The sequence below is a fragment of the Rhamphochromis sp. 'chilingali' genome (assembly GCF_963969265.1).
Source record: "Rhamphochromis sp. 'chilingali' genome assembly, chromosome: 9".
In the NCBI taxonomy this organism is placed as follows: Eukaryota; Metazoa; Chordata; class Actinopteri; order Cichliformes; family Cichlidae; genus Rhamphochromis; species Rhamphochromis sp. 'chilingali'.
The window spans coordinates 10423930-10444118 of NC_137936.1; the positions used below are offsets into that span (position 1 = coordinate 10423930).

The 20189-nt window shown below is 43.0% G+C and overlaps 2 protein-coding genes across 3 annotated transcripts; one reads left to right on the forward strand and one right to left on the reverse strand.

The window, feature by feature from the left end:
- Positions 1–11988: 11988 nt before the first annotated feature.
- tada3l (transcriptional adaptor 3-like) lies at positions 11989–16741 on the reverse strand. 2 transcript variants are annotated; one of them, XM_080892267.1, is made up of 10 exons: positions 16724–16741; positions 15555–15661; positions 15001–15244; positions 14619–14866; positions 14358–14463; positions 14118–14253; positions 13924–14027; positions 13696–13802; positions 13138–13329; positions 11989–13033 (listed from the first exon to the last, which is right to left on the reverse strand). In XM_080892267.1, the coding sequence occupies exons 3-10, from the start codon at positions 15208–15210 to the stop codon at positions 12841–12843; spliced, it is 1296 nt and encodes a 431-aa protein (XP_080748393.1). In that variant the 5' UTR covers positions 15211–15244; positions 15555–15661; positions 16724–16741; the 3' UTR covers positions 11989–12840. The 2 variants fall into 2 exon arrangements, with proteins under 2 accessions (XP_080748393.1, XP_080748394.1); XM_080892268.1 differs by lacking the exons at positions 15555–15661; positions 16724–16741 and adding an exon at positions 15344–15535.
- arpc4l (actin related protein 2/3 complex, subunit 4, like) lies at positions 16060–18666 on the forward strand. The gene is made up of 6 exons (XM_080892269.1): positions 16060–16214; positions 16802–16920; positions 17243–17354; positions 17448–17543; positions 17898–18068; positions 18148–18666. The coding sequence occupies exons 1-6, from the start codon at positions 16212–16214 to the stop codon at positions 18151–18153; spliced, it is 507 nt and encodes a 168-aa protein (XP_080748395.1). The 5' UTR covers positions 16060–16211; the 3' UTR covers positions 18154–18666.
- Positions 18667–20189: the final 1523 nt, after the last annotated feature.

Here is a 20189-nt window from a genome sequence, read left to right on the forward strand (position 1 = left end):
AATACCCAACAGCATTAAAATCCATGTTTAACCTGTTATAAAAAAGTGTTGGTCTTTTCATAACACCTGTATAATGGCTCAATGAAGCATGGCTGCTTTGATTGACAGGTGTGCTGATAATGCTGTAGCCGGTCACTGCTAGGCCTCAGCTTTGGTGGTGCAGCCTGTTCAAGAAGCTTCAGTTTTGATTAGTAGGTGTAGTATTTTATTAGCATCGATTAGCAGGTATGGAGTGGGTTGCATGCATACAGTTCATAGATGCAGTTTGCTGAGCACTTACCCTAGCATGTCACCCTCGCATCTAAATATGGTAAATTATTATAAAGCCAAAACTTGAATGAGGAAGGTTTAAAATGCAGAAATCATGGGTAACATTTAAGTGGTTACATCTATCACTTTTTAAAATATGGTTAAAAAGCAGGATTTTTTCCTATGGTCCCAGCTTACGAGCCAAGCTTGCTAGCATTAGCTGATAACTTAGCACTCCACTGTAGTGTCCAAACATATGGTCACATATGGCTCTAAAACACAACAAAAAAAAATCAAAGATGGTAATGGTCACAAAGCGGTGGTGGTGACATCATAATAACCATTTCCATCTTGCTATTCTACACTTTGTGTTTTAACCGTATTCATCACCTTATCTTTGCAAGTTAGCATAATAGCATTTCAGTTAGCACCAGAGGATGAGCATTTTGTTTTTCACAACACTGGAGCAAGGGTGCTGTCAGGGACTAGAACATATTTCCCCCACACTGGCTCCCTGTTATATCCAGAATCAAATTTAAAATCCTTCTCATGCAAAGTCTTGAATAATCAGGACCTATTTTGCCTTAAATACCTCATATTAGCGCTTAGACTGCTGGGGGCTTCCTTATCACTCACCTCTTTTTACTTTCTATGTGTTTATACACCACTTTGCATTTAATCGTTACTTATGATTATTTTCTGGCTATTTTCCACAGTATGTATTTTGTTCCTCCCGTCATCCTCAACGGCAGATGTCCGCCCCTCCCTGAGCCTGGTTCTGCCGGAGGTTTCTTCCTGATAAAAGACAGTTTTTCCTTCCCACTCTCACCAAATGCTTGCTCATGTGGGGTCATCTGATTGTTGGGGTTTTTCTCCCTATTATCCTCGGGTCTTTACCTTATAATATAAAGCATCTTGAAGCAACTGTTAGTGTAATTTGGTGCTTTATGAAAGAATTAAATTGAATTGATGATAGCAAAATAAGTTTGTGTTCAGGAATTGTGTTAAGGATCAAAATGTACCGACAGAGTAAGAAGCCATGCAATGTGTTTAGGACACACTGCAGACGATTCCAACACACAGAACAAGTTTCAGTTTTTATAGCTGCAACATGTCAGAGATTTTTAAACACTTGTGTTGAGCAGAATTATTATATCTGCTGTTGCTGTGTTTACTGGTTGCGACTGTAGTGAGGCAGCTCTGGTCCCACTCGTTTCTCTTTACTTCACTTTGTCACTATTAATCTTTCACTATCTCACCCAGTCCTTCTGTGTTTGTGAACTCGCTCACACATTTGTTTACTCAACTTTTCTGCTTGTCATTTGTACTCCTCCCCCCCCCCTTTCCTAACACCTCCCCATCTACCTCACTTCAGTGCTAGCAGTTCTGTTTCTCCTCACGTGCCGTTTTCCCCTTTTTTTTGTCGCCCCTGTTTTCTCTCTCTGCCTTTCTCCTCGTCTGTTCTCATCCTTGCTTATCTTTTTCTCCTGGTCACATTCTTCTTTTGAATTACATGGCAGAAACAGAGCCTGGTGTCAGCTTGACGAACGAGGTCACGGAGGTCCAGCAGACCTCGTTATGCTGAGTCACCACGAGGCCTCTCTGTCTGTCTCTCGGCCTGTCTCTCTTTCACATGCACATACAAAATAAAAGGTTCAGTCAAATCTCGCTCTCCACTTGCTTCTCACTCTGCTGTGCCACTCTGACGTCAAGTGATTCCTCAGAAGAGTCATGAAAACAGTCCTATCTTATCATACCCCAGCTCAACTTTAATCACAAACTGCTCGCATCACCATGACTCTCAAATTAGGCGCCCATATGAAAAAAAAGAACCTTTCTATAATTCAAGTCCTATGTGTGTATAGAATAAAATATCAATGGAAGGTGTAACAGCATGATTACTTGCACCTTATTAAAGAAAGGTAAGTGTTGTATTTTATTTAGAAACTATATGACAAGTGTGAGAATCAGGCAGCCCTGATTTGAAAGTTAATCTTTCATAGAGAGTCATAAATTACCCATTTTATGAGCGTGTTATTTAATATTTGGTGTATACTGTCTATAGAGCCTCCTGTGCCTGTGATGCTCGTCAGGGCGCAGCCCCGATGGGCCCATCTGGGCCTGGGGAGTGTTGGTGCAGTGGCGTCTGATAGGCTTCAGCTACTATATTTACCCTGCCTCTCATAAGAAAATACCAGACCCAAGAAACCCATCACATGTTCTCTCCTGTGGCCTTTTCCCACATCAACAACACATTGAGATAACATGGACAGGTCTGGAGAGAGTCAGGTTTAAATTAGAAGCAGAGACAGTCAGTAGGTCAGTGAGGGGTGGGGGACGAGTGATCGGTATTAAAGCATTAAAAGGCCAATCAACAGAACAGATGACTTAAACGGGAGAAGTGGAAAAACATCTCTGGACACTAACTTGTTTAAACAGGGTGTACTGACATTGTTTGTGTTGCACCCAAAATGAGAGACAGTCTAACTGTAACCAAGGGGAACAGAAGCTCATGACAACAGAATCCGATTGAGTGGATGAAGAATCTCCAGTTGGGACACCCGTGCTGTGCTTTAGCCGTACTTGAAGGTGACATTGTCAGAGCACAGTGCATAAAGGATCGCTTATCTCAGTAATGTGCTGGAGGTTGTTTTGCTTTTTAACCCAGTTTGCAATAGAAGAAGTGTGAAAGAAAACAACATGTATGATGCATGAAAACAAAAGAAACAGAAACCAGGAAATGAGAACTAAAAGCATTTCAACTGATTGAAAACTTGCCAGTAACCTCAAATTGTTCAAATAATTAAGGAAGCATTCAGCCTGCTGAACCTGTAAGACTGCACAGATAGCAGAGGTTTAAAGCAAAAGACTTCTATCTTCTAGATATAACAACGTTTTCTTCGAACTTTAAAAAGAATATTTGGAACTATAGCTGAACAGCAGTCAGTGTTATACATACATATTGTAACTAAATCCCAAGTTGAGAAGAATCAGCGATCTGAGGTTTACATAAGCTTGGAAATAGCGTTCATACTCTATTTCACTGTGCTTAAGTGATGATACCTGGATAGTGTAAGGTGGTGGGAAGTATGGTAATCTTTGAAAGTCAACAGTGTTTCTGGAAAGTGACTTGGAAAGTGTGCACACGGGGGCCGTGGTGTCTGTGGCTGATAAAGGCTGAGACATTTGTGGCTCAGTGTGAGTTTTCAGGGCTCTGGCAGAAAGTAGTGCTTATCCAACTGCAGGCCTGCGTCCTATCAGCTGCTTTTGGACGGCTGTACACGCCACTCTCACACCTGCTGATTCTTCTGGCACTTCCACAGAGGTCGGTGATAACGAGATGAGCCACACGAGATGGCCTTATGCAGGAGTCAAGCTTGTGCTGAAACTTCTTAAAGTCAAACAGGAGTAAATGATGAGGCAGAAAAAAACATACAGCTGGAAACAGCATGGTCCCCCATTGAAGGGAATTGATTACATTCATGTCATAGTGCTGTGCTGTGCAATCGTGAACATGTGGATTGCAGTTTATTACCCTGCGTGTGTGTGTGTGTGTGTGTGTGTGTGTGTGTGTCTCCTCCTAGTAGTTGTTGCCCTCACTCGTGCTGTCTTCCCTCAGTTCTCAGGCCTGTAATGTGATCTGAGTGTGTCTTACTCAAGAAAGGGCCAAGGGGATACCCATCACAGCCGATCTGCAATCACAAGCTCAGGCACCCCCCCACTCTGCTCTCCCCCTCAACAACAACCACCCCCTGCCCACCCTCAACACATCTCACAACGCGAAGCAAGGGGCTGAGGCGCCACAGACGCTTCCAGCCTCACATCCCGTGTCCATTTCACACCACGCCAAACCACCAGTCTATAGAAGCGCTGGCATGCACACTCAGGGAAATGTTTTCACTCCCACTGAATGAGGAGCATGCTTTGCAGAGAGTGCCTGTTTGTTCTGTGCCTTTCTGCATGTGAGCACCTAATGTAGCATGGGTAACACCCTTCACGGGGTGAGAGAGAGAGAGAGAGAGACAGCAGCGGAGCCGAGCGCCAGAAGACAAGAGAGGAGGTGAACGGGCAAGAAATACTTAAAGTGCTGTGATGGTAATGCGGTAACAAGGTCCGGTCATCACGCCGCAAAATAACTACTTGTTTACTGCATATGTGTGTGCATATATGTATGTGTTTGTAACATGTTTAGCCCCCAGACGGGTAGGGCTGGCAGGGGGAGTGGAGGTGTTGGTTGTGTGCCATATTTCCTTATCTCTGGTCAACATGCTTGTGCTAAGGGAGCAGCGCCTCCACCTCGATCTCAAACCCAGCCTGCCACTGTTGGAGGGCAGAAAAGGGAAGGGAGAGTAAGAAAGAGAAGGGGGTTGAGGTTCTCTACAGCAGGAGCAGCAAATAAAGAGAGAGACAGACAGAGAGAGAGGCCCAGCACCTGACAGCTACTGACAGCTGAGCTTCCTCTCTCAGTGGGGCTTTCGTGACCACAAACTGACACACTCTCTCCCTCTCTCTCGCACACACACACACACAAAACACAATGATCGATCCACTTTAGCTTTAGACTGTCAGACTGTGCTTCTGACTGTGTGGCAGAAGCACACACACTATATGTGTGTGTGTGTGTAGAGGAGGAGCTCTGTTTTGTGTGCAATGTTTTTGTGTGCTTGCCTTTCTGCGTATCAGCTCAGACGGTCCCTATGTCTGTAGGTTTAAAGTGTGTCCACCAGTGTCTTCCTGTGTGGTAACAGGCCACAAGAGGCAGGAAGCAACAGGTGTAAAAGAGGAATTAAGAAGAAAAGAAAAAAAAAAACACGCCACTCCTTCCACCTCCACCCCTCCATCCTGTTTGCCTTTTGACCCTTTGCTGTCACTCCTGGCTTACTGTACCAGGGCAGCTGTGAAAATGACCTCTGCCTTAGCAGCGCACAGCAAAAACAAAACATCATACGTATCTCTCTCCTCGTGTCAAAAGTGAACTGTAAGTGTTCTGTTTCTGTGTCTCCCGTCCGCACGAACCAGCACATGACCTGCATCTCACTTGGGTTGTTATTTAATCAAAGGTGGGGGGTAGGAAGCAGCTGCTGATGTCACACCCAGGACAGGCCATTCCTGATAAGAGCGCTTCAGACAGACAGCAGCAGATATGGCAGTAAATCACATTAGTCACTTGCATCGGTGACACAGCTGTTGAATTTGTTAATTTGTCACAAGGGGAAAGGTCGCGTTTATGTTTGCTGGCTTCATCGTTTGCAAGCGGCGAGGCTTTTTCAAACAGTGGAGAGCTCCAGTTCTATTTTACATTTTTAAAAAAACATCCTACCTTGTGCAACAGGTGTTTCTTGAAGTTCGGATGGATGGAGTCGTCAGTGAAACCGAGAGTTCAAGAAACATTTTAAAGGAATGTTTCTCATTGCCTTATTTTGAATTCTCTGCATTTGCTTCCATGCAGACTGTTAGCAATAAGGCAGGAAACAGGGAGAGGGCTTGGCTCTGCTTTTTCTTTTCTAAAGCCCACTAATTAATATGATTGTAGATGATGTGTGTTGTTCTCCATGGACAGAGCCCCAAAAGGTCAGGCGAGATCTTAGTATAAACTTTATAAAACGCAATGATTCTTAATGAGATCAAAAAAGGGGCATCTTTTGATCGGAGGAAGGGAGATTGTGCTAACATAAGATGAAATATACAACCCGCCCTCTGAGATATTTTTAGCCACGAATTCATCTGTGGTTTCTTTCACAATCTCCTGCACGTGAACCGTCCCCCACCAGTTGCTCATTTCTCCCATCATTTCTTTTTGGTGGTTTCCTTAAACCTCTCCTATTTTAGTATGTTCCACCAAACTTGCCCTCTTGTGTAAAGACAAAAAAAATACCCCTCCAAGTTCCCCGTCCTCTGTCTCATAAAACAACATGGTCCTCTGTGTTTGCGCACATGAGTGTGTGTGTGTGTGTGTGTTTTCATGCACCGACGGTTATGTTCCCCATCCTGTAGGGAGTGATCTGAGCTCAGTACAGCGAGGAGGATAGCCTGCCTGGATTCACCAGCAGCTCTTTATAAGGACAAGGGGAAAAAGGCCCCGCTGTCTCTAAATTTAGATGGACTTTATTAGGCCTCTTGTCTTGTTTCCCCTGTCCCATCCCCTCCTCCTTTGCTGCTGTTAGAAATCTCTCACCAAAGCTATGTGGGAGGCCGACCCTCCTCTCCATCACAGTGAGGGGAGAGTTTGCCTGATAATGATCTGGGCTGATAATAATCACAGAGCAGAGGAAGCAAAAGAAACATGGGGAGAGGGTGACAAAGCAGCGGTGGGTGGTGACAGAAGCATTTTTCATTGTGTCTCCTTTGCTCCTCAACAACTATCATCGACACTGCCGGTGATGTCCTCTCGCTTAGAGTCTTAGAGGGAGACCCGTAGCAGGAAAGTGGTATGTTTATTTATCCAAGCCCAATAAGGAAGAGTGTGACAATTCTCCAAATCCCACATCTATAAGAGTGGTTTCCGTATTCCAGAAGCAGTTGCATTAAATCTCTGTGAAAATATGTGCATATTTATCAATACATAGCCCTCTACATACCTCTGCTATCAGGCCTTATCTCCACTGCAAAACATACTTCAAGAGCTTTGAATGCTGTTGTTCACATTTACTGCCAAAGATAAATAGCCTCCTAACAACTCCACACTCTGTCGTTCTTATCTCACTCATTGCCTAGGTGATTCAAACAAGAACAGCCAAACACAAATTGTCACAGTGCTTAGGAAAATTCGCTACCAATGCAGAAGGGAATGAGAGAGATCATGGACCTGTAATGGCTTGAGTCTCTCAGAGGAGAGACTCTGTATGCAGAATTTAGCATCAGCACTTTATCGTGATTTATCTTGTAGGTCTTGGATCTAACAGAAGTTAAACCTCAGCTTATGTCATTTATTCTGATCGAAACCAGATATGCATTTTTTTTTTTACATTTCCAAAATACCACAAACACAATCTCTCATATACCCAAACTTAGACTACTCTGATAACAATTCTTCTTGTACACCTAAATAATGAGCAACACCCTCACAGTTTAATGTAAAAGCAGCGAGTCTGTGGTGCTCATATTCTACAAAATACACCAGAGGAATTACAACAGGGCTGGAAGAAGTAGCCCAAGAATATTTATTTCTACTTCACCAATGAGCAGACAGCCCAGGAGCCTGGACAGGTGGGGATGATCAGGGCAGAAGAGAGCGATTTGCATTTGAGCTGCCAAACTCCGGAGTCACAGAAGAAAGGCATCAACTGCCACGCAAATGGGAAGCAAATGAGATTCAAATCAGGGCGGGTTAAAGGAGTGGCCAAAAAGATGAGAGCATATGAGAGTTTTGTGTACTGGTATGCAGAACTATTTGCAGTGTGCACCATCCAGTCGCTTTTGCTTCTGGCCTTGTGCTAAAAAGCCTTTCCAGTTTTACCACAACAGCACCAGCAGCAGCAGCAGCAACCCTCTGGGGAAGGACAAACCATGACATCAGAACAGTGGAAGGAGCACTGGAGACAATAGTTCTCTGTGCAGGAGAAGGGCCGAGGCGTGGCCTGGCTGGACAGAGGGTCTTCTCAGTGGACCAGCCAGCCTCAGCAGCTGTCTCAACCTCTGTCTATATCTCTGTCACACACACAATTTCAATTCAGCATGAAAGCTGACATAGCATTAGGACAAAGAATCAACAGATTTATGTTGAAACCCTCCAGCTCTATGTATCTCTCCTTGTGCTTGTGCGTGCTTGTGTTTGTGTGTGTGTGTGTCAGCCTTTTATGCATGCTCAGTTCCAGCTAAGGAACGCAGGCACGGAGGTGGAGTAGGAGAGTCACAGAGAAAGAAATATGGTTGGTACACAGTGGCAAAACAAAGAGGCAATGGAGAGAACGCCCTCCTCTGATCTGGGGTGATAGTAGCATGGGATAACTGTGCGTGTGTGCACATGTAAACACACGTCGCCCCGCACAATGTCTGCTCACATAACAGAAATATATTTATTATAGTCTGTCTGTTGATGTGCAGCAGATGCATATCTCGTGCCAAACTTATTTACCCACACCCTCCAGTGGCGGGTCCTCTTCTTCAAACAGCCGTAAAACTTTACGGGCCATGGCAGAGAGGAGTGAAGAAGCTCACCACGTAGCTGAATTTCACACGGGGAGAGGGGACTGGAGATGGAGCCTCGCTGATCCGGTGAGCATCGGGGACACACGCACCACCTGGGTTGTCAAAAGGAGTCTAACTAGCCCTTTTTTCCTCTTTTCTTTCTTTCTTTCTTTCTTTTTTTTTTAAAAAGAGGCTCAATATGTGATGAGCAAACAGAGGACGAGCATCATTGAGCATGTATGAGCAGTGTATTAACACAAAACCCACCTGCCCTTCAGTTTAGGTCTAATGACAACAAATGCAACAAAAGACCTGTGTGATACGCCCGGCCTCGAGGGGCCACCACAGCAATCTATTCAGCCTCTCATTCACCTGTGAGGAGGACTCAATAGGTTTGCATGTTATTAAAAGCTTTCATACACAAGGGCTGATGGCATTATGGATCTGCATAGAGGACACTCGCCTAAACTGAGGAGTTTTTAAAATAATGACTGTTTGCACCATTGTTAGAAACTCCAGCTTTCTGAGCATGAGGGGATTTTTTAAACAACATGCCAGTTCCTGATTTTATCTTCTGGGTTGTATTAATGTAGATTCAGTAAGTTTCCATTAACGGTCTTGCCATTACACACAAACACGGAAACACACGAGCAAAACACTCACACAATGTAATAAACAGGGCATTATTGCCACCCTCCCCCCGACAGGCTGCTGTTAAATTCGTAATGATTCAGCCGAGTTTTAAGGTGTCGCAAGATGTAAGCTGATTTGTTCCTGACAAACCTGCACTGTGGCGCTCAAGGCTATTTAAAATACAAACAAGCGACCTGACTACATGTAGTTCAAAGCCTGAAATCTGTCATGTCAGCAATGCTTGGGGATCTGACGTCAACCTAAACATGTTGAGAGAAGAGGAGATTTTATCTGTGGGGTTTTCACATGCTTTGTAACAGATTTTCAACAGAGAGAGTTTCACTGCCTTGATCGTGACTTGACCGACTGACCAAGTTATAGCAGTTTCATCAGGAAATAGCTCTGTGTCATAAGATTGTACAGGCCTCACAGATTAAAAGAGGTAGCTTTAAATTAACCAACACTGTCTATTTTTTTTAGTAGTTTCATCTTAATGAAGGGAGACAGAATATAATCCAGAAAAAACACATTACCTAAAAGCTAGATTAAAGTTTCGAGTTGATTTGGATGTCATTGAGTGAAATAAGTACTTGATCCCAAAAACATGACTTAATACTTGGTGGAGAAACTCTTGTTGGCAACCACAGCGGTAAGACATTTTTTGTAGTTGTTCATCAGGTTTGTACACATCTCAGGAGGGATTTTTGCTCCCTCCTCTTTACAGAAACTTTCTAAATCCTTTAGGGATTTTTTTATTACTGCTTGGAAACCCAAACCTTCAGCTTCCTCCACAGACTTTCTATAGAGTTGGGGTCTGGAGACTAGCTAAACCACTCAATGACTTTAATGTGCTTCTTCTTTTGCCATGTCTTTGTTGCCTTGGCAGTATGTTTTGGGTCACTTTAATGCTGGAAGACCAAGCCATGACCCATATTTAGTGTTCTGGGTGAGGGAAGGAGGTTCTAGTCCAAGATTTTATGGTATATGGCCCGGTCTTTTGGCCACTCAGTGCTGTGAAGTCGTCCTGCACCCTTAGCAGAAAAACAGCTCCCATATCATAATGCTTCCACCTCCATGGTGACTGTTGGGATGGTGTTCTTTGGGTCATACACAGCATTTCTCTTCTTCCAAACACGACGGGTTAAGTTGATGCCAAAGAGCTTGAGTTTGGTTTTAAAATGACCACAGCATTTTCACTGGTAAACTTCAGATGAGCCTGTACATGTTTCTTCATGAGCAGGTGGAACTTGCAGACGCTGCTAAATTGCAGCGTCTGCAAGTTCTATTATGTGTGTTATAGTGGTGTTTTTGGTCACTGCTCTTCCCATGTTGTTCTGTGCTGCTTCACCGCCTTTCTCATGATCCTCTTCGTATCATCAGGCAAAATCTTGCATGAAGCTCCAGATTGAGGAGGATTGATGGTCATTTTGTATTTGTTCCATTTCTGAATAATTGCACCAGCAGTTGTCATCTTCTCATTAAGCTGATGGTCAATCTTGTCCCTGATGTCCTTTGACAAATCTTAGGTCTGATTCTGATTTGTCAAAGGACTGAAACTGATTCTGTGCGCAGGCGTGCTTTATATAGGTACGAAGTTGAGATTAGGAGAATCTATAATTGACTGACTGATTGTAATCTTGTGTTACATCTTGTCACACAGGCAATCTGTGGGAACCTGAATTTTGGCTGTGTTGTAGGGGATCAAATACTTATTTAATATTTTGCCTCTCTTCATTAAAATGAAACTACCACAAAAAAATTAGAGACAGCAATGATAGGACTTTGTACACATTTCTAATAAAGCGTCCTGAGTTTGAAAGTCACATGGACGAGTCTTTTCTTATCACACACATCAGGAGAAAGAATCACAGAAAAGCTGTTTGAAACTGCTGAGAATGACAAAGAAACATGAGCATGGCTGCGGTCTTTTCAAAAGATACTTTCTGAATCCGTCTGGGTGAACAGCAGTTTGGTGGTTTTTGCTGTGACCATGTGACAGTTTCTTAAGGAAACTGTTTCTTACTGGTGACATTTCTTTGGGTGACTGTTTCTCTGTAGGATGAACTGTGTGACCCACAGCTGCACACTGAGCAACAGTCTCTTACTTTATCCCCAAATCCAGATCGGTGAGGATCATAAAGTGAAAGATGGACATATACAATCACCAACAAAGAGACACACACAGTATTGCAATTATGTCAACCATGGGCTATGTATAGCAAAAGGCACAGACTGCCATCTAGTGGTGCCTCTGGATCCTGTTACTTCCACCTACCCTGCAGGAAATCTGGATTTGCAATGTGCAATGTGGCTTATTAATGAAGACATGTAGCTTTTATGTACAGCAGTTTAAAAAGATTTTAAGAACATCCTCCTAACCAGCAAAAAAACTGGTGACAAACAGAATAACTTCCAGTCTAAGAGTTGAGACTGGAAGAGACTTAATTACTACTGCCATTGCTGGAACAATGTGACTGTATTTTATTCTACAGCCCAAAAGCCTCATGGAGAAAATATCTTGTTTTCCTTTTAAATGAAGACAGTTTTAAGCATTCCTTAGAGACCTACAAAGAATGGTTCTTCACCGTATTAGAAGTACTTAAGTATGTGATCAGGTAAACCTTTTCCACCCGCTGGATTTCAGCATCAGTGACTGAAAACTGAATATCATGCAGTGAATATATCTTTGAGATACAGAGATGATGGACGTTACCACCTCTTTAATCGTAATGCACTGTGTTATGCTGCTGGGAACAGTTTTCTGTAATCAGAAGCTCACGTTGCTAGATTACAGCATCGGGCTCCCCTCTTCTTCTTGGTGTGCGGCCCATTTGACATGTTGATCACATTGTTTCTCTCACGTTTGTGTTTTTATTTGATTTTATTCTAATGTATTGTTAATTATGTGGTCAGCATTTTTTAAACATGTTGCTAATAAATAAACTGACTAAGAACATAAAGAAAGCAAAAGCACAAATATCAACAGATGTAACAGTTTTATTGTTTTAATAAGTAGCAATGGTCTATGTCTTTTTTTTGCTCCTGGTGGACCCACTGTTAGCACTGAAGGGAAGAGATGTTGCTGCACACACTGCAGCATCTTGTCTGTTTTTTTTAACATATACAAAACCTGTTCTTAAATTGTACTGATGTATTCTTTTCACAGCATGACAATGGCAGATGAAATTTAAAAAACGTAAAAAAAAATAAAAATGAACCAACAAAAGAAAAACGTTTCAAACAACAGTATAAAAGTCAGTGATGCATGCTGAATGTTACTGATCCGATGATTGCTCTGCTGTACATCACATGGAACAAAAACAACTACAGAAACGTTCCTACCTAAATCATGCAGAGCTGTAATAAACGGTATGTTACATCACTGGCCTCTTTCACATACCTTCCATTTAACTGCTGGAATCTGAACGTGTGGCTTCATACATCAGTGAGGAGCCTGCATTGCAACAGTAATGCCACTAGATCAGGCTGAGCGACACAAGTGAGACTGTTTGCTGCAGAGTTAACATGACTGCATGTGCACAGTGCATATTTGCGAGTTGCTCAGCCCAACCCACTAGAAAATACCATGCAATAACAAGTTATATTAATTTCTATTTACAGTAAGAATAAAGCCATTTTGACCATTTCCAATTCCCAAAAGTCAGCATGGTCTGTGTTCTATCATGAAGCCGGCGTGTCCAGATGCCGGCAGGTCAACGGAGAGAGAAGCCTGAAAGAGGCCTTTGATGCAACTGACAGCTGTTTGAGCTGTGTGTTAGGTTGAAGAGGTTTCTTCCAATATTTTTTTCACCACAGAAACTGTGGTTTCCTCTATCCATCCAGTAATTTGAGAATGCTTTCCCTCTCCTTCAGTGCTTTCCAGGCCTGATCTTTCTCCTTCTTAGTTGGGGTACGTTTCTTCTGCCTGGCTGCCATGATTCGCCGGAACGCCTCCATCACCTCATTGTCAGACACCCTGACTCTCTGCCTTAACTCCTGTTTGCGCATCTCCTCTTTTGCCAACCTGTGAAAAAACAGCAAATCCAGAGTTTCATGTGATCAAAGATCTCTAACACATGTAGTTTCACTTAGGTGGCAAACAGAACCACTGCTGCTCTCTGTCCTCACCGTAGCAGCTCCTGCTTTCTGGCTCGGTTGTGAGCGGTCAGGGCTTTGAGTTCTGCTTGTCTCTTCAGCAGCTCTGCAAGGACCTCATCCTCAGAGTCTCCTCCCTGGCCAGGTCGCTCCTCGGAGTCCAGCAACCCCTGGGCTACCAGCTCCTCTTTGATTCGAGCCTCCAGGGAGCGCGTATGAGGAACGCTAAAGATGGCAAAGATCATAAGAAATATGCAGATGCAGAGCGGAAAACACCACTAAAACAACCAATGTTACCACCTTAAATCTAGAACCAATTTTTCCCTTTAAATTTAATGGAGAGGAATTAACATCCACGTTTGTGTGTGCAGGCACAGCTGCATGAAAGTAGACAGCAAATTGAGGTACTTTGAAGAGTTAGCTGCTGACCTGCCAAAACATCCTAAAAAAGATTGAATGCGGTTTTTCTTTTGTTTCATGCTGAGGATACCGAGGTCTGTGTGGATGAGGAGATGTGTTTAAAAATGGCTGCTATTTCAGGAGGTTCTCTCATGTAATACATCAAAAATTTATTTGATGCTGACATTATACCTAAAAGCTTTTCCTTGGCTTCGGGGTGAAGTCCCAGCACCATCGTTAGCATCCTTTCCTGAAATGTCCGGTATAGGAGAATCCTCCATGGGGGATATAATGTTCTCCTGGAAGAAACCATGCTCATGTATTTATATGTATATTATTATTTGTATTTTTTACAACGCAATAATGCATTGTTATAAGCGTTATCAGGGCAAAAGCTGGTCACAAAATGATGAGTCTGACCTCTACAAGGGCCTGCAGCAGACGCTGTGTGAGAGGACCAAAGGGACAACCGTCTTCTGGAGATTCGTGTTGGGATTCTGACTTTTTCAGCAGCGAGTCCACATCTACAGCAAGTGAAGATAAATGTTAGTGTTAAGGTGGAGTTACTAGTTCATGCACAGTCACGTGTAGGCACAAGTGAGCCTTCCCCTCACCTTTTGCGTCCAATTCAGAAAGCGGCCCTCCCATGACGCTTTTCTTTTTGTCGTTGGCTCGTGCTCCTTCCCTCTGCTCCTCCAGCAGATCCTCCTGAGCCCACCGCTGAGAGTAGTGTTTTCCCAATGCTGGAATCTACCATTAACACAGATCAGCCCCAAACCTCAAAACACTCTTATTCACTGCATTGCATACAGTTATTTGTAACATAACATTGCGTGCATGGCTCTATGTCATACCTTGAAGTAGTCTGCTTCATCCTCTGGTGGTTTAAGAAGCTCCTCCAACAATCGTACTTCTTCATTTGTAATATCTGCACAGTATGGCTCCACTGAGGCCCAGAATCTTAAAAACAGAAATATTACAAGGTAATATAAGAATAAAGTTCTTTTCTTGCTAAAACACACATCTAAGAATAACTTGAAAATTAGAAGGAAAAAAAAAAGAAACATCAAAGAGAAAATAAACTAAGCAGATATATTTTGTAAGTTGTTGCGGACCTGTTGGGAGCATCATTTTTAGGGTTGCGGGGAATGTCTTGAGGGTCATCTGTAAATTCATACTCTTGTACTTTTGGCTGCAGGTTTTTGGTTTTGGGTCTGCCGGGACCTTGGCCTGGCCCATGACCCCCTTTACCGTCCAATTTCTGCTTCTTTGGTTTGTGGCGAGATGAGGCAGCGGGGTCTGGGTCTTTTCCCAGCTTCAGAAAGCGTTTATCTCCCTTCTTATCTTGCCAGTCTGTAAGGATCTGAGATAAATAGAGAGGAAAAAAATTATGGTAGCCTTTAATATACAAGGCTGCATCTAGATGCTTAGAGATGAAAGCCTTATGGTTAAAAGAAAAGTTACATGAAAGAAGAGCGGTCACCAGCTTGTTCCTACCTGTCTCTGCTCTTCCAGTGCTCGGAGGCGGCGGGTAGCTGACGACAGCAGTGTCTCCAGCTCCAGCTGCAGGGTATCCAGCTCTTCGATGCCGATGCCATCATCCTCTGAGCGGCCCAGCACAGCAGTGTAGCGGGGGCATACCTTGACATGCTCCACGGGCTTAAAGTCGTAGTATTTCAGTGGGGGGCAGTCCTTCAGCTCACTCATGATGTATTGCAGCAAAGACCTGACAGTGATTTTACTGGCATAAGACAAAGTACTCATTAGATTATCAGACTGGCATACAATGTGAGTCCAGCTCTGTGCTGTAGCTCTCACACACAAATTCAGAAACACTTACGTACGGCCGCACGTACAGTCGGGACTGCTTTAAAGAGCGCAGGCTCGCTGGGCCCGAAATGCTGGAGAATACGTTTAAATTCTAACAAGGGTTTCTTTTATATTCATGATTTGCGCACAGACGCTTTAAATATGGGCGTTTTAAACCCACACCACACAAATATAGCGCACAAATTATAATGTGTATAATATTTTAGAGCAGCGATAGTTACCTTCACTGAATGGCGTCCATGATGGGTGAAACCATTGTGGTAAGAGGGGTGTGTGTGTGAAAATTATTCACCTAAAATGATGTCCCATTTTATATATAATGACGATTCTCAGGAGAAAAAATAAGATAGTTAAATTTTTACAAAACCTAACCAGGCATTTTAAGTCGTAAAAGCAATTTAAAAAGTGGCAAGTCTGAGAATACAGAGTCTGGAGACTTGGCGCTTCATAGAGCCTGTTGAGTAGTCTATCACAATGGTATCATCGGATGATACCAAATCTAGGCGTATTAAAAATATTTGCTGCCAAGCTTTTAATTTGGAAGTTAGACAGTATAGTTTGTGTACGTTAATCTTGATAATTGACATCTAACTATGAAAACCATATAAGGTAAAAATAAAAACTCGTGAGACAACAGCCGTTGTCCCCTCTTCATAGTGCAGAATGGGAACACCCTAGGGTGTGCTCGTTTTACTAAAAATACACTCCACCTGGGCGGAGAAATAAACGCGAACATTTACGCTGGGTGGGTAAAAACGATTCATTAGACTAACCCTTGCATCAAAACGAACACACCATAGATTTTCTCGACTATGTAGGATTTACGGAAGAGTCGTCCCAGGCGTGGCTGAGGAACTTCCGTCTTTTACAGCTCAAAAATGGTAAGTCTCCAGCACAACACTCAGCTTTATATTTAATTATTTAGCCAATTACCCCAAGTAACTACTGCCATATTTAACCTAAGATTAGCTAGCTAGCTGTGTGTTCCTTGTAGACGTGGTTTCTGGTTGGCTGCAGCAAAATGAGATTACGGGCATCCTTGATACGGTTTGCAGAAACAGATTGACTGAGCTGTCTTTTCCTCTCGTTTCCTTTTCTGCTCGTTTCTATGACCTGTAGCTTCACCACAGTTTGTCCTTAAACCGTGGAAAAGCGACGTATATAGCTGGCATAAATACAGGAAATAATTTGGATGAGCTGCAGTGTCGATCACCTGAAGGCATCACATCCTCTTCTGCATTCATATCGCAGATAGATCTACACGTAGCTACGTAGCATTAGTAGATACTTGTTCATTCTGCCTGTGATAACAGATAGCTGTCAAGTGAGACTTGCACACGGATTATTGTCATGCGTAGCCTTAAACACAAGTCCCTGCTGGGCGATTTACCTTTATTCAACTGGAAGGATCTCATTGCATGTGGCCGAATCCTCCCAGGTATTGACTTTTTATTACTTTTCTCTTCAGACAGCGACTCTGCGCCCCTACTTAAACGCTGTGAGGGCCACCTTGCAGGCAGCCCTATGTCTGGAGAACTTCTCCTCTCAGGTGGTGGAGCGCCACAACAAGCCAGAGGTGGAGGTCAGGTATGTTTAGCAGCACTCAATTGAGTCTCACTGGTTTGTCCCCTGCTGCTTCCCACCCTATGCTTCCTCATGTTTCTCCTGCCCTAAAGATGTGTGTATTATGATCAGCTGCTGGCAGACGAGTTCAGTCATGTGCAAACTTGCATAAGAAAATCAAGGAGGGAAGAAAAATGGCTACAAGCAAGGGCAAGGCTTTAAAGTTGGACTGAAGGGACTTGCCTCAGCTTGTTCGCAGGTGTCCTCCCCGTTCAGTGTTGCGGGGTCTCGAGCATAACGTTGAGTTTTACTGTGTTTAGAAGGACTGTTTTTGCTGTTGTTACAGGAGCAGTAAGGAGCTGCTGCTTCAGCCGGTGGTGATCAGCCGTAATGACAAGGAGAAGGTTCTCATCGAGGGATCCATCAACTCCGTCAGAGTCAGTATTGCTGTCAAGCAGGTCAGTAGAGCTAGAATGGCTTTAACTTTTATTGTGGTTATGACTTTCCAGAATATTCTAACGCTCTTTAAAAACTACTATGATTGACTGCAGGCCGATGAGATCGAGAAGATCCTTTGCCACAAGTTTATGCGCTTCATGATGATGAGAGCAGAGAACTTCTTCATTCTGCGGAGGAAGCCAGTAGAGGTAAGAGACAGCGAGTGACAAAAGAGAAATCAGTACTTATTAACAGTATCAGAGGAAGAATACCACGTACAAAACGAGGAAGTGTGGGAGCTAAATGAGTCATAAAGGTCTTCATGCATGCATGTTTTAGAAACATCATACAGACAGTAAACACCTCAATAAAGAAGATCTAGAAGACGGTTGGTGCAGCAGGGGAGGATGTTAGGGATGGGGGGGTTGGAGGCAGATGATCCGCTGTTGACCCCTAAAGGGAGCAAGCAAAAGAAGGAAACAACATTAAATATCTCAGTATTTACAATAGCTTTAATGCAGTAACACAAATGGTGTCTTTTATTTTTTCCGCTCTTATTTTAGGGATATGATATTAGCTTCTTGATTACCAACTTCCACACGGAGCAGATGTACAAACACAAGTTGGTGGACTTTGTCATCCACTTCATGGAGGAGATCGACAAGGAGATCAGTGAGATGAAACTTTCGGTTAATGCCAGGGCCCGTATCGTTGCCGAAGAATTCCTCAAGAATGTAAGTAACTTGTTCGCTTCCTGCAGCGGCTCCGCTTTTATTATTGCCTCGTGTTAATTTGATTCTCTTGTCTTTACAGTTCTGATGGAAGTGTTAGTGTTTCCCCCGTGCCACCCTGGGAATGTTCCAACTGCCACTCGGCAGAAGAGTGGAGAGTTAAAGGAGTAAGCAGCTGACCCGAGAGGAGAGGAACGTGACCAATCTGGCTTTGATGCCCTTTATTTACCCTTTACACCCGAGTGTCTTCCTGTACTCATGAATATCAATGACTGTACATAATGAAATATTTACAGTTTCATTTTCAGCCACTTAGAACAAATCCCCAAACAAAGGCGGGTCCTTAAAGTATTAATCAAGTTGATAACCATGAGTACAGGAGCACTGAGGCTGTGCTGTTCCAAATGAAACTCAGAAGAATTTTGTATTTTTTTTTGTGTTCTGTCGCTGTCGTTTTAAATTGTCTCCAAATTTTCTCTGTTCAGGACATACTTGTTTGTGGAAGTGTTAAGTCAAACGTAGAAAGAGCTCACTGTAAAGAAACTGCCATCAGTCATGCAAGAAGATACGGAAATATAATAATAAAACTCAGTTGTTTATACCTGTTTGTGTTTGAAAGCTGACGTTTTTGCTGCACTGTTGCTGTTCCTATAAATGGATTTGCTCTGTTTCAGAGGAAGTTGTTCTGAGCCTGCCCTTTAACCACATTTTGCCTTATGCGTGTGTAACTGCTGTGCGCCGTTTCAGCCGCCAGGAAGGGGAAGTGCAGGCAGGGTGTGAGTCTGACGGTGTTTGTTCACATTCACAAGTTAATCCGAATCGTTCGATCCAAATCAAGACTTGAGTGTGCTGTGAAGAAAGCGCCATTTTCACAATAACCTTAAGTATTTCTTAAAAAAAAAAAAAAAAATCCACTTTAATTTGAGCAGCTGTACTTACTACACGCACACATGCTTCACAAAAGTTGTGACTCGTGGAGGCTGATACTGCCGTCACACGCAGGGAGGAAGAGATTTGTGTTTCTGTCCTGGCTCGAAGAGGACGCAGCCAAATTAACTTTACAATAATGGCAAGATAGCTTTGCAACTTCCTAAGTTTCCATTGTGATACCATGGTTCATGCATTTGACTGTACAGTACTGTGCATAAGTGTTAAATCACCCCATATTTATATTTTGCTAAGAAAGTAGGAAATGCAGCAATTGATTGGAAGGTATAAACGCACATAGAAATACTTTTTTAAAGGCAGAACAGCTTGTAAGTCAACATTTGATTTGATCACCGTTATTCTTAATCACAGCCTGATGTCTTTTAGGTAAGCTCTCTTGTCATTTTTTAAATGAGTCTTCAGAAATAGTTCTGCAGGCTTCTTGAAGGACATCAAAGATGATCCCACACTGCTCAATGTTGATAATCAGATTATCTTCAGATGGTATTTCCTGGTTGATCAAAATCTGATTAATCTGTTTAAAATCCCATCAATTTTAACAAGATCTCTAAAACCACTGGCTGAAATGCAACCCTACACCATGACAGCCCCTCCACAGTGTTTTACAGATGGCCGTAGGCACTCACTGTTGGACCTCTCTCCTAAACACCTCCGTACATATTGACGATTTGACGTTTTTGATTTGGCTCCCTCACTCCTGGAGACCTGTTGCCACTGATTTTCAGTCCAGTTGAAAATCAGTTTCCTTAAAATTTTTAAGCACACACTGCACAGCATGTTGGCCACACAGAAAGGCCCCGTCCAGATGATGGAGTCAACCTTAGGACCTTCTTGCTGTGAGGCAACAGTGCTAACCACCGCGCCGCCCACAAATAATCCCATTATCAAGAAATAACCACAACACGAACAGTACTGCACAAAACCCTCATAAAGAAACCCATCACAAGGTATGCAGTCACAAAAATCTCAAGTGAGAAGACAGATTGGAGTGGTTGGCTTAAAAAAATAACATCTTTATTATTGTGTAGTTGGGATGTACATTTTTTTTAAAATCTTAACCCACAACACCAACTTCAAGCTAATATTGTGTTCTTTGTTTCTGTTTTGCATGTTTAATGCTCTGATGTGTTCTCCACAGAAATGAGTGAAAGCATGTGAGTGTATTTCACTGAAGGC